This window comes from Oncorhynchus kisutch, linkage group LG14, assembly GCF_002021735.2.
Source record: "Oncorhynchus kisutch isolate 150728-3 linkage group LG14, Okis_V2, whole genome shotgun sequence".
Classification (NCBI taxonomy): Eukaryota; Metazoa; Chordata; class Actinopteri; order Salmoniformes; family Salmonidae; genus Oncorhynchus; species Oncorhynchus kisutch.
This window is the reverse complement of record NC_034187.2, coordinates 54876642-54894427: the sequence shown is the minus strand read 5'-3', so window position 1 is coordinate 54894427 and position 17786 is coordinate 54876642. Positions and strand designations below refer to the sequence as shown.

Genomic DNA, 17786 nt, shown 5'->3' with positions numbered 1-17786 from the left:
ACGTCACCTAATCCCAAATCATGTTGAAAGACTATGTCCAGATGAAGTACACAAACAAACAACCAGGAATTGCCTTTTGTAATGCCACCTGGTGGATGTAAATTAGGTTAATAAAGCCAAACGCTGACTTTGTACTTGCCAACGATAGTATCAGAAGGTATCAAAGGCTGTGTTTGTTAGATGTGGGATATTTTATTTAACATTGTATTCATATATACAAACATAAGTGAAACGAATACATGTAACATATGAGGGTGCATGTTTGTTGTAATGTTTCATTTTCTCAAAAGCTATTGTATAGCCAGATTTATCTGTTTGTGTGATACATTTTCCCAATACAGGACAATTATCAAATGGATTCAAAAGTGTGCTTTTCTACACTTCGCATGATCTTGAAATATTAATTTTTTGAATTTTTTAAATTCAATACCAACATGGATTATTTCATACATTTTCATTTCAATTGTTTATGGCAGAGACTATAGACATTGCTTAAATGCCCTTTGTTTGGTGCCTAATGGAGAATAAGAGTACAAGACTTTAGAAGCAGGAAGAATGTGTTCACAGACACATTAGCTGAAAGGTGCTGAAGAAGAGGCGCAAATAAACAGCAGAAACATGGACCTCATAAACACGATCACTCAAAGCAAACGGAAGGCCATGAAACAAAGGCCATGGACAACATCGACATAATAGCAATAGCATCAGCATGGGTAAAACCCCATTTCAAAACAACATGGTTTTCTGAAGTCAAATGGAATAGATCTCTGGGACAATACAGGATACAATCCTAAAAAATACAAATAAACACTTTTTTTAGACACACACTGAGGACACCATAAGGTGTATACTAAAGCAAGTGGATGGCAAGTGGAAAGTGGAAGAGGGGTTGTTGTGGAGCAGTGGTAAGGAAACTGGTTTTATTTCCAGTGTATATTTTGACATAAATAATACTTTAACCACAAAGTTAATAGAGCAATTGTGTCTCAATGCTTCAGCGTATTACTAGGAAACAATCTAAATAGTTGTTCACTCATTGGACGATGGGTCAGAACCATCGTCCAATAAGTCAGTACAAGCACACATTCAATAAGTCAGAACAAGCACACATTCAACATATAAATATTATTTCTGAAATACATATTTACAAATAAATACTCTCCTAACTGTGTACAGTAAGTGAATGTGCATATGGTAGCTGGGTATGGTTCAGTTAGTACAGTATTGCAGTCTTGTTAACAGTAGTGAGGGAGTGCAGCCACTGAATAACATTTTCTCCTAAGAGTAGAGGTCAAATACTGAACACTACCATCAAAGGAATGTATTTTCCCCAGTGCAACACATATCATATATCCACCATATATTATATTAATACGGAACAAAGCCATGACCCTGTGTCATCTTTCTGAGCAAAATAAATAGTGATTGCGCTTGGAGCAAAATTTACTACATATCATTTACACAACCACAAAAAAAATAAACATTTATCGACTCTATCTATACAATGAAATCTTTCAACAAATTACTATTTAAAAAAAATGTTTCACATGGTAATTGTCAGACAAATGGTCACAAAGTAGAGTAATTAAAAAGCAATTTTGCACTAATCCTCACATTTGGTCACAACTATTGTGGTATTTCAAATCCACATTGAATAGACAACCGTCACAATTATATTCCTTTTTTTTTTTACTGAAGGCTCTCACTGCAGAAAAATTCAAAATTGCACTCAATACAATAGAGTCCTTTGTTCTCTATGGTTGATTCTAATCGAATCCAAGTTCATAACATCACAACACATATCATAATCTATTATAATCTAATATCCAAAATAACTATCTTTATTAATGTTACCCATCCTTTATATAAAGTTTCATCCTTTTTCATTTGAAACCTCTATTGCAGTCGCCTTAGTCAATATAGTGAAATGCAATTCTACGCTATCCTAAAGTATTTTTCTAATAGGCTAGCTGTAAAAGCACTCCCTCAGGTAAATAGTTATCAAATGATTACTTATGTTAATTCATTTGCCTTAAAGTGCTTTTTAAAGAGTATATTAGCTATTGTGGAGTTTTAATTGATTTCTATTTGGTTAATACGGTGCAGCTTAAGTTAAAGTGAAAGATGTACTCTCTTACTTCATCAACCATCCAAATGTGATTCTTTATCAGTGGATTCTTACATTGAATATAGGGTAAAAGCATATCATTTTGATCACGAATATATCTGTTGAAAGAAAATGCCAAGTATGATCATTCTGGGATTATTGGGTTATTTAAAAAAGCTATTTCTAAACCAAGAAAGCAAACCAATGCAATTGACCCTAATCTACAGTTTTACTATTAAAACTACTATTAACCAGAAACACTATTGAGGTTGTTTGTTTTGACTAGGCCCACTTTGCTCTTCAAATTATGATGCACTCAGTAAAAGGCAAAACAATGAAAAAATAGTTTTGACCTATAAATTGAGAACACTTCCAAAAAGATATTACACATGAAAGGAAGAAATCCTAGCTACCGTATTCCACCAAAATAAGTGTGCGTTGTGGCTTTCCATGTACACAAAAAGTATATTTCCCGTCACCTCAATCACTCATCCCCATGTACCTGAACTCCCAAAGAATTTAGCTTGTATCTGTTTTTGAACCTGCTGAACCCAAACACCTGACATTTAACCCTCGACCTGACACAGGGTTCTACAAGCTCGCCTGTACATTTGAGATGGACTTATCCTCTGCTGCTGCCGCTCCCACCAATGGGACCTTCTCCTTGATGGGCGAGGCAGGAAGTGTTACGCTGCTACTAGTGGGAGGAGCTTCCACAGAGGTGGTGGGGGGCGGGGGGGCCCCGCCAAACTCGCGGGCGATCTCGTCAAAGGTCTTGCCCTTTGTTTCTGGGACTTTGATGAAGGTGAAGATGAAGAAGAAGATGAGTAAGATCATGAAGATGATAAAGACGTATGGCCCGCACAGCTCCTACAGAATTACAAACAAAGAGAGAGAAAAAGAGTGGAAGTCTAATTATTCTAATGATTCACTGTATGACTATGTGAAGTGTTTACTTAAGTGAAAGTTAGGATTCGCCCCCAATGGGAAACCTAGAGAAACCTCTCACACCTCCAGCTTGGGGAAGCTGACTCCCACCAGGAAATTGGCGGTCCAGTTGCAGCATCCGGCCACGGCTATGGCGGCCGGCCGCGGACCCTGGGAGAAGAGCTCTGCCACTATGAACCATGGGATAGGTCCAGGCCCCATCTCAAACATGGCCACGAACAGAAACACTGCCCCGATGCTCAGGTAGCTCAGAGACGAGTAGCCCTTCTACTCAGAGGGAGGGAAGGAGGTAAGGAAGGAAGGAAGGAAGAAAGGGAGGGAGGGAGATAGAGAGAAAAGAGATGGAGATTGTCATCAATAATAGCAATGAGACTGAATTACTGTAATTAATGACATATCTGTTATGTTGAATGACAACCAATAGAAACTGACACCCACCAACAGGAGGGCAATAGTCATGAGCAGGGCACTGATGGCCATTCCGGCCAATCCGACGAGATGCAAAGTCCTTCGTCCCACCCTCTCGACCAGGAAGAGCTGACAAAAACAGAGAAAGAAGTTACCTTACAGTAAACATACATTACATTCACATAAAAACTCAATAAACACTACTGTAATACATGCAGCATGTTATACTTACAGATACAACTGTAAAGACAGTGTTAACAGCTCCTGCTCCAATAGTGGCGTAAATGGGTTGGGTGACACCGGCTGACTCAAAGATACCAGTTGAATAGTAGAACACCTGAACAGGGTTGGGGGAGGGAGACAATAGGATTATGTTCTTGATCTGCAGCAAAGCCATGATCTATGAATAGGTAGCCACATCTTATCAAAGTGGTCTTTTTATCACACTGTTACACTATGGAGTTGCCGTACGCCCGTTAAATCATGTTTAATCCATTGAACAATACAAACAAATCTCCCAAACATGCAATCATTGAGAATATAAGGCAGGTTGAATGCACCTGCCATTCAACTATGCATAGGCAGCTGCAGTTTCTCTCTGTATGAAGGTCTGGTCATCTTCATAAGGGCACATCGTAGCAGATAGTCTCTGTCTCTGCTTTTTTCCGCTGTTTCGTGCCTAGTGAATACGACCCTGTATTGTTAGGCTGTCCTCTGACATATCCTTGGTGGCACTTAAACGAATTAGAATGTGTTTGTACTGTGGCCCCCTGGGAGTCATAGTTCACTCACAGCATTGATTCCGGAGAGCTGCTGGGAGAGGTGGAGCATGACGGCGATGAGGAGCGGCTGCCGATAGGCTGCGGTGCGGAACAGCTCGAGGATGGTCACTTTCTTCTCCATGGCCATCTTGGAACTCTCCTCCTTCATCTCCTGCATGTCTTTACTCACATCCTCTGTGCCACGCAGACGCACCAGGGCTGGGGGGAGAAAACGGTGGAGTGAGAGGGACAGATAAGTGACACCACGATGGAGAGTAAAGGACATACAAGTTGTAAAAGGAGAGAATGTATTTGGGAAATCATTAGGTAACTAGAAAGTCAACCATTGACAATATGTTCAAGAAAATATTGAAATATGTTAGGTGCGTAAGACATTTATAAAGGCCCAGTGCAGTCAAATATGTGATTTTCCTGTGTTCTATATATATTTCCACACTATAAAGGTTGATGATGATAATGCCCTTTTAGTGTAAGAGCTAGAAAAAAACGCCTGGAATTTCAGGCTGTTTTGGTGGGATTGAGTTTTGGTCTGCCTGGTGACATCACCATGCGGTCAATTAGTTAATAGACGAATAAGAAAGAGAGCTCCAAACCTCTACGCCAATACAAGTTTCCCCTCCCCACACAGACCACACCCAGACAGTCGTAACAAAATTATTGCTGAGAAATTGCTCTTTGATAAGAAGCTATTTTTTGTTTCTTTTTGACCATTTTCATTTAAAGCCATCATAGTATGGTACTTAGTTGTTACCCAGAACTTATTTGATATTGATATAAAATCCTACACATTGGTGCGACTGGCTTCCAGGTTAAGCGAGCAGTGCGGCTTGGCGGGATCGTGTTTCGGAGGACACATGGCTCTCGACCTTTTCCTCTCCCGAATCCGTACGGGAGTTGCAGCGATGGGACAAGACTGTAATTACCAATTGGGTAGACAAATCGTTTTTTCTATTAAATGACTGCATTGGACCTTTAACACATCAGTTGTGTACATTGTCAAGCAGACTAGCGATCGTAGCACCAACATTAAAACCTGCCTGCGTTGTAGCTGTTTGTTCAGTATCTGTCCATGGTCGTGACAGTTCTTACATAACGTTATCAATCTTTTTTTTCCTTTTTTATTTAAATGTTTTTGCCCACAGGTCTGCCGCAGACCGGATGTTTTGTTTGTCGCACCATTCTCAGTAAACCCTAGACACTGTTATGCATGAAAAGCTCACTGCATAATTTCTCTGCAAATAGATACCATACCAGGTACATACAAGCTAAAATAGGAGTGTAAAATGAAAGCCTTTCCATTTATCTTCCTGACAAATCAGAGTTCCTGACGAACCAGAGTAAAGGACTGCATTTGGAGCATAGAAATATAATTACTAGAATGTGCATAGCACCTCAAACCCCAACAATTTGATGGTTTCTATGGTTTGGAGCACCCACCTTTGCGGGCCTGCTCCTCCTTGTTCTGGTTGATGAGGAGGAAGCGGGGGCTCTCAGGACAGAAGGGCAGCAGGATACACTGCAGCACGGCCGGGATGACCGTCAGTGCCAGCAACAGAGGCCACAGCTTGTCCGACCCCAGCAGAGACTCCAAACCAAAGATCTACAACACAGAGAGGTTTAAGTAGGATTAACTTTACTACCAGTAATGTTTCATTCGCAGTTTACATGCAAACATGAATGGAATATGCTGTACATTGATGGGATTGGGAGCACTGATGGGATGGATATACACTATGGTAGATAGGAATCAACTATGGCAGTTCTATAAAGGGATTCAAATGGAGAAGGTTTCATGACAGCGTGTGGGAGAAAATGAAGGGGAGGAATATTACTAATTGTATTCCTAGAGCAAGATGTAGTCGCTCGTTAAAAACTCATTTAATACTCATTAAATAATTTGAATAATGAGAAAATAATTAGAGAAAGATATTACTCCAATGTTAAGAGACAAGTAAATCAGAATGTCTGCCGGTTACGACTTAATCATATAAGCAGTGGTGTAATGGAGGGTAAACGGAAGTAAACGCCGTTTAGGCACCTTTTTTTATTTTACACAAGCATTAGGGAGCGTAACTTTATTCTCCCCAAACGGCAATCATGGTTGTTTACCCACCTTTTTTTTTTAACTACATCACTGCATAAAATAATACTTCCACACATTAAACAGAATATTCTTACATGGGGACTTTATTCCCAGTATCATAAGCAAAGACATGGTATGGTAAGGTACGTGTTAAGACTATTCCTATGTTAAAGGACAGAAAATCAAGATGGCTGCCATCGAGGACCGACCTGAGCCACCAGGATGCCAATCACCACGCCCAGCTGGTGCAAGGTGCCGAAGGCGCCTCGGAGAGGGGTGGGGGACAGCTCCCCCACATACATGGGCGTAAGGCCGGTAAAGAGGCCGCAGAAGAGGCCAATGACGAGGCGTCCAGCGATGACCATCTCATAGGAGGAGCAAATGGTGGAGAAACCCATGAGGAGGCCTCCGAACACAGCCAGGATGTTGACCAGGAACATGGACAATTTCCTTTATCCCAATACCCAGAGACACACACAGATTGGAGGCTTCAGAGACAAAGTGTTGCACAGAGTAAGAGATAGACAGAGAGAGGTTAAGATGTAGAGGGAGGAGGAAACAGAGCAACCGTTCTAACCACTCTCCACTGATTCCTTGGAGCCTCATTGGTTCCTGCAGCGTAGCAGAGGCAGAAACAGACCAAGGAAAGGCAGAGAACCAGAAGGTAGAGAACCAGAACTGAAGAGTGACCAAATTCACTCCTAGGATAAAAATCCCAATACTGTCAATTTTATTTTATACCTTTTTTTAACTAGGCAAGTCAGTTAAGAACAAATTATTATTTTCAATGACGGCCTAGGAACAGTGGGTTAACTGCCTTGTTCAGGGGCAGAACGACAGATTTTTACCTTGTCAGCTCGGAGATTCAATCTTGCAACCTTTCGGTTACAAGTCCAACGCTCTGCTGCTCCGGCTACCTGCTGCCCCGCAGGTAGCCGTTATTCACAGCTGATTGTTCTGCCATAGACAATACATGTGGGTAGCTAATAAAGGCTTGTGTGTTTTTTTCTCATCAGGGAAGATGATTGACAATGGGCTAGAAATGTTATTCTAAGTATGCTGGCTCAAATAATATTGTTACAGTGTGTGAAGGTGCAGTGGTTTTTAATTTACATGTCAAACCTTTTGGTTTTTGTATTGAAAACTTTACTTCCTACCCTGTTCCAAAATGTGAACATTAGAAAACTATCGATAGTTAGTGAAAAATGGTATAGGGTTGAAATAGGTGAATATTGGGGTCACCACTCACCTCCCAAATCTGTCTGCCATCACTCCAACGCTGAAGGAGCCCACCATGCCGCCCACACTAAAGATGGCCACCGACAAGCTCCACACAATGGTGCACGTTCCTGGTTTGATGGGCTCGGCATACCTCTCCATCCATGTGTTATTGAAGAAGGCCCGCAGTTTCTGAACAGAAAGAGAGAGAGACAGAGAGACAGAGAGATAGAGAAGAAATAAAATGAGAGGGAGGGAGAGAGAGAAAGATCAGAGATGAAGCATTACCAAGATACAATGTCTTGATTTAGAGCTTGATGAGGCACTGTGAAAAACAAATCAGTACTACAAAATCGACAAGCATAATGGAAAGTTTAACAAAACCAAATCCCACACATGCTTTCACTGTTATAAGAAAACACTAAATAAGCCTACAAACCTGTTCAGGTGCATTAATGACCCCTGTGTTGTAGCCAAACTGCAGCGAGCCAATGACTGCAGTGGCCAGGGAGAACAGGAGGTATCCTGTCACCTGCTTTTTCTGTTACAGACAGAATGGGGAGAGTGTGTGTTATTATGGATTTATGCAGGGGAAATTGAAATTGCATTTTTGCCCCCCCTGCCCAAGTTTTATCACTGGAATGTGATACAAAACGAGGCAACGGTGTGCTTTAGTACCATGTGGATGTCTCTGAGCGGTCAGGTAGGCTGTTTGGGGTGCTTATCCAACCAATTGTTTCATTTCTTTTTATTACCTTTTTGGCCCCACCCACTTCTAAAACCAAAGTTGTGCCCCTGGGTTAAATGGCAGTACATTCTGATTAAGAGCCCATATAGTGTAAAACTAAAACACTGTCAGAGCAGAGACATTAGTACTGTTCTATATGCACTGTCTGTAAATGACATCATACAGAATTACAGGTTAAGATATTATAATGTCTCTGGCCAGGTGTCAAACCCAAGTCGTCTGCAGCCTGCATGACTTAATACAGCATTAATACTGAGGTAAAGCCTACACTTCCTGAAGTCTCAGAGGAGGTTGCGCATCATGTGAGCGTAGTTCACCAAACCACCTTTACTCTACTCTCAACCTCTACCACCACTGCATATTTACTTATTCATAAAAATGTTTGCAGGATGAAATCTCTTGAGATGCACCATCTTGTTTTCAAGTGTCCCCAACCCCCCCCCCAAAAAACAAAAAAAATGAACAATACATAGTAGACAGAATAATATGGCAACTGCTGTCTAATAACAATAACAATGAAATAGTAATACAAAACTAAAACGTACATTAACAACATAAAAAACAGCATACAACTACTAATAGGCTTAGAACTAATGAAGACTACTGCTACAACTACTAATACAACTAACACAATTCAGTCCCTATAATATACACTGCACATACATACAGCCCCAGTCAAAAGTTTGGACACACCTTATTCAAGGGTTTTCTTTATTTTTACCATTTTCTACATTGTAGAATAATAGTGAAGACATCAAAACTATGAAATAACGCATATGGAATCAGGTAGTAACCAAAATATTTTGTTAAACAAATACGGTAGAAGGAGGATGAGTCATACAGACAGACAGAGGTAGAACCGCGCTCCCCCTCAACGAGTGTCTCCAGAGAAATGTTCAGATGGCAGCATAACACTTATCTGGTGTTCCAAAAAGATCCCAAAGCTGTTAGGTCTATTATTGTGGTACCATAACAAGGATAATTAGGGTCAGGCTAGAAGGAAAGGCCTATGTTTAGCACCATCGAGCCACAAATAGTGAAGAGCCCAGATCGGGGTTATGAAATGTGCTTCGTTGTGATCTTATAGGTTGGATGGGACTGCGTGACTGTTGCCAATGCCAAGGATTTTACCCTCCTCCATCAATGGGGCTTTTGTCATTCCTGTGCAAAATGTGTACTTGGCAAAAGAAACTGGCACCAGTGTAGAGTTAATGCAACAATAATCAGTGTTGGCCAGCATTAACATCTTCAACAGTCCCAGTCAAAAGTTTGGACACACCTACTCATTCCAGAGTTTTTCTTTATTTTTAATATTTTCTACATTGTAGAATAATAGCGAAGACATCAAAACTATGAAATAACACATCATGTAGTAATCAAAAAAGTGATAAACAAATCAAAACATATTTTATATTTGAGATTCTTCAAAGTAGCCACCCTTTGCCTTGATGATAGCTTTGCACAATCTTGGCATTCTCTCAAACAGCTTCATCTGGAATGCTTTTCCAACAGTCTTGAAGGAGTTCCCACATATGCTGAGCATATTGTTGTTGGCTCCTTTTCCTTCACTCTGCGATCCAACTCATCCCAAACCATCTCAATTGGGTTGAGGTTGGGTGATTGTGGAGGACAGGTCATCTGATGCAGCACTCCATCACCCTCCTTCTTGGTCAAATAGATTTTACACAGCCTGGAGGTGTGTTGGGTCATTGTCCTCTTGAAAAACAAATGATTGTCCCAATAAACGCAAACCAGATGGGATGGCGTATCGCTGCAGAATGCTGTGGTAGCCATGCTAGTTAAGTGTGCCTTGAATTTGAAATAAATCACTGACAGTGTCAGCAGCAAAGCACCCCCACACCATCACACCTCTACCTCCATGCTTCACGGTGCAAACCACACATGCAGAGATCACCCATTCACCTACTCTGCGTCTCACAAAGACACAGTGCAAATTTGAAACATTGCTCGTGTTTCTTGGCCCAAGCAAGTCTCTTCTTATTGTTGGTGTCCTTTAGTAGTGGTTTCTTTGCAGCAATTAGACCATGAAGGCCTGATTCTCGTAGTCTCCTCTGAACAGTTGATGTTGTGATGTGTCTTTTACTTGCACTCTGTGAAGCATTTATTTGGGCTGCAATTTATGAGACTGGTAACACTAATGAACTTCTTCCATTCTTGTGGTGCTCCTCATGAGAGCCAGTTTCATCATAGCGCTTGATGGTTTTGCGACTGCGCTGGCATTTTACGCATTGACTGACCTTCATGTCTCAAAGTAACAATGGACTGTCGTTCTCTTTTCTTATTTGAGCTGTTCTTGCCGTAATATGGACTTGGTCTTTTGCCAAATAGGGCTATCTTCTGTATACCAACCATACCTCGTCACAACACAACTGATTGGCTCAAACGCATTAAGAAGGAAAGAAATTCCACAGGCACACCTGTGAATTGAAATTCATTCCATGTAACTACCTCATGAAGCTGGTTGAGAGAATGCCAAGAGTGTGCAAAGCTTTCATCAAGGCAAAGGGTGGCTACTTTGAAGAATCTCAAATATAAAATATATTTTGATTTGTTGAACACTTTTTTGGTTACTACATGATTCCATATCTGTTATTTCATAGTTTGATGTCTTCACTATTATTCAACAATGTATAAAAAGGTTTAAAAAAATAAAGAAAAACCCTGGAATGAGTCGGTGTGTCCAAACCTTTGAACGGTACTGTACATATTTAAACATTTCTTCACATTAGTTAAAAACCCCAAACAGTTTGTTCTTAGCATTTGAAAAAGGGCTTTTCTTAAATTCCCTGTGTTATTTTAATGCCCTGATTTCTCTAGGTAAATGACTCCAGTCAGTCAGTTGGGTCTTTGTATCTGAAAGACCTTACTCTAACCCCATGATGTACCCTTGGAATTTGCAATTGCTGCTGTTGTCAAAAAACGTAGTGTGAGTCTTGTAAAGTTAGGTGTTCCTTAATATATACAAGGACATTTAAGATGATACGTTTTTTTTTTAATCGGTACCAATGCAATTGTCTTCTGTTTCGGAGTGAGAGCCAATTTAGTGATTCATACATTGTGCAAGGATGTGTCTTACAGTTAGCATCCAAGAAAGAATCTGCAAAGATTGTGATACATGAATTCTAATTTGCAAAGTCAGGTTTTGGTTGTGTTTTCCGATGGATAATGTCCCCAGAGTCTAGGATGGGATGCAGCAATTGGGTTACTAAGGTCTTTCTAACAGATACAGTGAAACTATTCTTCGATCTGTAGAGTAACCCGAAGCTTATTAGAGTTCATTCTTTTTCAAAAATCATCAATGCACTTTCCAAAAGATCATTCAGAATCTATCCTCAAACCTAGATATTTTAAACCATCCACATTTTCAAGCATTGTTCCATCACTTGCATGAGTTTTGAAATGGCTAGCTGTGGAGTTTATTCTTTGCCGTGTACCAAAAAGTATGATATGGGACTTGTCTTCAATGCAACCACTAAATGATTTGCTAGAAATCATTTTTGGAAAGTGTTAAAATCATCTTGGGAGAGTTGCTTGTATCCGCAAAATATTTGAACCTGGTTATATGGAGCACTTCATCGTCCCCGTGTAAGTGAACATGTCTCTTCAAAACAATTAGATGCCATTCATTTATGAATACAGAGAAAAGAAGGAGCCTTGAAGTACATCTATACTGAGTACAAAAAGTTGCGTTTTGTGTCTGTCCATGAAAACACATTGTTTTCCATGGCTGAGATATGCATGGAACCAGTTTAGTGATCTGTTAGTGAAACCAAGGTTTTGAAGTTTTCCTAGTAAGATGATAGACTAAATCCAATGCTTTGGATAAACCAGAAAGATGGCACCAGTTAGTTTGCCTTGGTCAGATTAAGAAGGTATATCATTTGTATGATTCACTAATGCTGTAGTAGTGGAATGGGTGGGTCTAAAGACAGATTTAAAAAAGTGTCAAATTAAAGTCATCAGGGTACTAATACATTTGGGAATATATTCATTTCTCATAGAATTTTGCTATTGAACAGGTTACTGATATAGGTCTATAGTTATTTGGGTCTAAGGAGTTCCCACCTTCATGGAGAGGGGTCGGGCACATTTCCATACAAAAGGTATTTCCCCAGTCTTTAAAGACATGCTGAGATCTGCTAGATACATTATAACATTAGCAGACCACTTTATAGTCTGATGCATATAAATATGGCTAATATGCTGGGTACCAAAATGTAGGCTATTTACATTTGACTGTATCCTTAATTGACCCTGTAGCCAGATCTCAAATGAAACTCGTTGAAGGCCACATAAATCAAGCTCTGGGTCTTTTCTGCTGAATCCAGTAATATGGAACACTATGCAGAGACACTGCTGAGAAGGCATATTGTTAGAGGTTATATGATACTGGGCCGACCTTTCCTCGCGGCTTAGGTGCCCTTCGGTCCACCTCTAGAGCTCGCGGTTGAGGCGGTGTTGAGTCCGTATGTGAGCCTCAGTTTGTGCGAGAAGAGATGACAGAGACGTGAGGGACTTGTGTAGGAAACGCTAATGACACCCCCAAATTTTGAATGCAATGAAATATAAGATCAAAAATGTTCTTGGCATCAGTGTCATTTATTTGATCTTTACATCACCTTAGATCTAACTATAGTTGAATGATGCAATTCTGGTGCATTAAAACATTGTCCTTTCACCTCTTCTCATACTGAATTACTTTTTCTCTTCCACCATATGACAGATTTCCAAACATATTTAGATGGCATTTATTCTCTGTGTTTTGTATGTGTGTGTTTGGACGGGAAGGTCTCCCAAAGTGATGGTGGCAATTCAATAGAGGAACTATCCGGAAATCCCAACGAAAAATTGAAACTGAAGTAGGCAGGGATGTGTCACAAGACAAAGCATGTGTCTGCAAAAACGTACAATGTGACAGTCTGTGCTATTTTAACACACTGTAAACAAACGGGCTAAACACTATGGCCTCCGCCAAACCCAGTCCCTCCCTCTATCCCTCTCTCTCTCTCTTCCCTCCCTCCTCTCACTCTGTTTATATCCTGAAGTTCACCTTCCACCACTCCCCCTCTCTCTTCTCTCTACCCCCCTTCGCCGCCTGTAAAGTCACAATGACTCAGTAGAAATAAGCAGCCTTGAGATGCATTCAAAATGTGTCAAATTCTCATGATTTGTACAATAATTGTATCAATATTGAAAGAGTCGGGATAAGAGATAAGTCTTAAAATAGGACTGTGTTAAAAGAGGTCTTCCTTTTCAGCCCAGCCAAATTCTGAACTTGATTTTTGATTTTTTTAATCACAATTACACACGGTCATACCTCAGGTATGTGTACAATGTAACTTTGTGCTAGCAGCCTAGTAATGGGGTTGTTTGCAAAGTGAGCAACACTCAGATAAAAATAAGAATTCAACAGGGTAGTAGTCCTTTTCAGAGTCACAGAAGTGGAACTTATTCATCTGACCTTAGTGAACTGTACACTCCAATTCTGTCTCAGGGCTCCATCTCTCTTTTCCTCTTTGTGTTCCCATCGCTCTCTTTTCTAATGATGTAACACACGACTTATTTCATAACCCCATCCCAGACCGTATCTATTCCCCCCCCCCCTCCCTGTTTCTCATGACAGACACACGACTTCTTCCATAGCCCTCTCGCTCCAAGACTATTTCTGTCTCTTCCTCATTTTCATAACAACTGCCTGAAGGTGACCGTTAAATTGACACTCGCTAAAATAGACCAAAACACACAGCGATAAAACATGGCATTGCTGCTCCTTGCACCAATGCATTGTGGGAGGGAAAAGACTATCTATCTCTCTCTCTCTATATATATATATATATATATATATATATATAACAACGATTCTGGCCTAATTCTTTTTGAGCCATTCACTCTTATCTCATTAACCTACTGTAAGAGAACCAATCAAACCCACTCATGTACTGAAAGATGCTGGGTCCAAATTGTATTGATGAGTTGATTAGCTTTGGCTGTATATCTAATACCACAACATAGGTTGAGCTCCAAAAGGCCTTGGGTTAGTTCATTCTGTCAATAGCAGAGATGAATGATTAGAAGTGTATGCCATAGTCTATTGCACGATAAACGTCCATTACATAAAAGCTCATTCTGGAACCTATTACTCATAGAACAGTAATCTAACTGTTCAATCATACAGTGCCTTTACAAAGTATTCATACCCCTTGACTTATTCCACTTTTTTTTTACAGCCTGAATTCAAAATTGATGAAATGGTTGTTTTTTTCTTCACCCATCTACACACAATACCCCATAACGACAAAAAGTGAAAACATGTTTTTATAACTTTGTGCAAATGTTTTGAACATTTAAACACACAAATATCTAATTCACATAAGTGTTCACACCCCTGACACAATACATTTTAGAACCCCCTTGGCAGCGATTACAGCTTGGAGTCTTTCTGCATACGTCTCTAAGAGCCTTGCACACCTGGATTGTACAATATTTACCAATTGTTCAAGCTGGTTGTTGTTTCACTAGTGCTTTGTTGCAAACAGGATGCATGTTTAGAATATTCTGGGATATTCAATGTCTGCTTTTTATTTTTACCCCTACCAATAGGTGTCCTTCTTTGCGAGGCATTGGAAAACATCCCTGGTCTTTGTGGTCGAATCAGTGTTTGAAATGCACTGCTTGACTGAGGGACCTTGCAGATAATTGTATGTGTGGTGTACAGAGATCGAGGTGGTCATTCAAACATCATGCTAAACACTATTATTGCACACAGAGTGAGTCCATGCCACGTATTATGTGTCTAGTTAAGCACATTGAACTTATTTAGGCTTGCCATAATAAAGGGGTTGAATACTTATTCACTCAAGACATTTCAGCTTTTCATGTTTTATTCATTTGTAAATGATAGGGTATTTTGTGTAGGCCAGTGACACAAAATCTCAATTTAATCAATTTTAAATTCAGGCTGTTAACACAACAACATGTGGAAAAAGTCAAGGGGTAAGGTCAGCGTAGAACATGACTCACTGATATACAGCATTATACAGCACAACGCCCACCTCCATGAAGTAGGTTTTGAACAGTCATATGATTTTCTGACCGCATGCAACAGAATTGGAAAAAAATTGATGGATTGTAGGAATGCAAAGGTTTAGGGACCTTTTGAGGGGCCACACATTGTATGGTCAAAAGTATAGTACTTGTGAGTAGTGCATGGTCAGCATATAATAACAGCAGCATAGATTGCTACTCTGTCTACAGGGTTGAATTAGGGGGCAGAACGTACCTCCTCCTCCACCATCTTCAGTGAATAGATAGATATTCACTAACAAATAGCAGCTCTTGATGAGAAGATTACAAACAGGACAGGAGGACAAGAGAAAAGATCTTCAGGTGGAAAAGAACGCACAGTCTTGAAAGCTGCAGCCTGCAAAATAAGGAACTGATAAGACGTTGTCCTTGGTGCTGAATCTGATCACAGTTGTAAACAAACGTTGCCCTGTTGCTTTTATGAATTGAACTGAAGTAGCCCTAAAATAACAAGTTGAATAATGTTATATCCTGATAGCCTACTTTCTAACGTCTTAATAGATTGCAATGTCTTCATTTGTTTACGATTCTATTCAATTGATTTGTTTTATGCGTATTGAGCTAATAGAGGAATCCGATGGCAGCAAAAATAATATATTTATACTTCGCTATAAAAATGACTGTTCTATGAAATGCAAAACGTAGACTTTGCGGTCAAATAGAGTGATTCCCACACTTCTTAAACGGCCAAAAGCTACTATAAAGGCACTCATTCTTGACCTACTAATCAATATTTTATACAGACGGTTTGTCAGCAATGCCCTAGATATGTCATATAATAGTATAAAACAAGCAATTTACCGCAATTCACCTGTCGTGACCAGTCGTGCTATTCCTCTCCCGCCCTCCACGATTCAACTGGCACCAATGCGGTAGAATACTATTAAAACAAAGTCCCTTGCAAATGTCTTCGTTATTCGTTTCATATAGCTCAGGTTTGTGGAGTGGATGCGCGACAATCCGCACGTTTCCCTTTGAGGAGTTAGTCCAGCTCCTAACAACCTATGAAAAACGAGATGCTCTCTGCGTGACCTCTTTTTGGCGTGGGTCTCCTATTATGGTGCTGATGGTGAACCAACGTTGGTTTAGTTGTAGGGGATGTAGCGGTCCCCGGATAGAACCAGCGGTTCCAGTGTCCTCCCCATGATGCTCTGCGAAGGAGACCTTGAGAGTGATCAGCTGATGACGGATGCTGCTGATGCAACGCTGCCCCAGTACCAAAGCAATGTATCACGCGCCAGGCACCGTCCGCGATACTGACGAGGATCCATCCGTTTGTATGCTCTTCCGTTCGAGCTATTCCTCCATTTAATATTTGTTTATATGTGTAGCCTGTTCGACAATTAGGTTTATATATATATATATATATGTAAATATATATATATGTAAATATATATATATATATATATATATGCTGCATGTATATTGTTCTCAAGCAGTGGGACTGAAATTGAATAACTGTATTGGGTATCACGTCACATGGCTGTCAGAAATCTCGTGACTCAGTGTGAGAATAGTAACAGTAGCCCATGACTCAGGGTTATTCAGTCAACATGAACAAGCAGAATGAAACAACTATTGTTCATAAATTGTTACATTGTAGGTGATGTTCCCAAATAAAGAGCGAAGCTCTTGGTAATTATGCAGACCATAGGCCTAATAAAGCATTCGTTTTCTATTATATTGAGATCAAAATAAAGATGCTCACTTACATAGTGCCCCATTATTCCCAATATAAAAGAAGTTTGGACAATAACGGGCCAAAAATCATTTTGAAATGTTGGATGGAGTAACATGGCACACGCATTTTATGTTGCAGCATCAATGTCAACTGAATTTTAACGGTGTTGCACCGGGTTGTGCCCTTTCATCATACTGATACTTTAATAAATGTTGTGCCTGTATTTAGAAAATGAGCACTTTCCTTGTATAATTTATCCATTCCTCACTTTCACCTCATTCAGTTTGATGTAACAAGCATTCGGCAGTCTTTCCTGCAACCCTCGTGGTCAGTTGCATCATATAGGCTAGGGGAACGTCTACGTTTTAACGGTTTTATTCGAACTACATAATTTTTGTAGCTTCTGTTTAAATCGCATATGTTTTTAGCAACACACATGCCAATCAATGTTCAACCACAGTTACACAGGTCTGTGTAACTGTGTAACTGTGACTGTTTCCCACCCATGCTATGACGGGTCAGTGGAAAAAAATAGTGATCATTTTAGATTAGTGTGTCCATCGGTCGTGGATAGGGCAATAAATAAATAAAGGGTGCAAAGAGCATCATTTAAAAAAATAGTTATTATTATCCTCAGTCAATCAAATACCATAACTGTTGTTCACATTTTTACATTTTTGAAATTCAATAGCACCTTGGTCATGTGA

General features: G+C 40.0%; 1 protein-coding gene across 2 annotated transcripts; it reads right to left on the bottom strand.

The window, feature by feature from the left end:
* Positions 1-172: 172 nt before the first annotated feature.
* On the bottom strand, positions 173-16860 carry LOC109903652 (solute carrier family 2, facilitated glucose transporter member 1). 2 transcript variants are annotated; one of them, XM_020500497.2, is made up of 11 exons: positions 16200-16860; positions 15595-15735; positions 7986-8087; positions 7578-7738; positions 6538-6778; positions 5683-5845; positions 4256-4443; positions 3696-3800; positions 3494-3592; positions 3119-3322; positions 173-2977 (listed from the first exon to the last, which is right to left on the bottom strand). In XM_020500497.2, exons 2-11 carry the CDS (start codon positions 15607-15609, stop codon positions 2699-2701), a joined length of 1557 nt encoding a protein of 518 aa, XP_020356086.1. In that variant the 5' UTR covers positions 15610-15735; positions 16200-16860; the 3' UTR covers positions 173-2698. The 2 variants fall into 2 exon arrangements, with proteins under 2 accessions (XP_020356086.1, XP_020356087.1); XM_020500498.2 differs by having other exon boundaries at positions 16210-16653.
* Between the last annotated feature and the right edge of the window lie 926 nt (positions 16861-17786).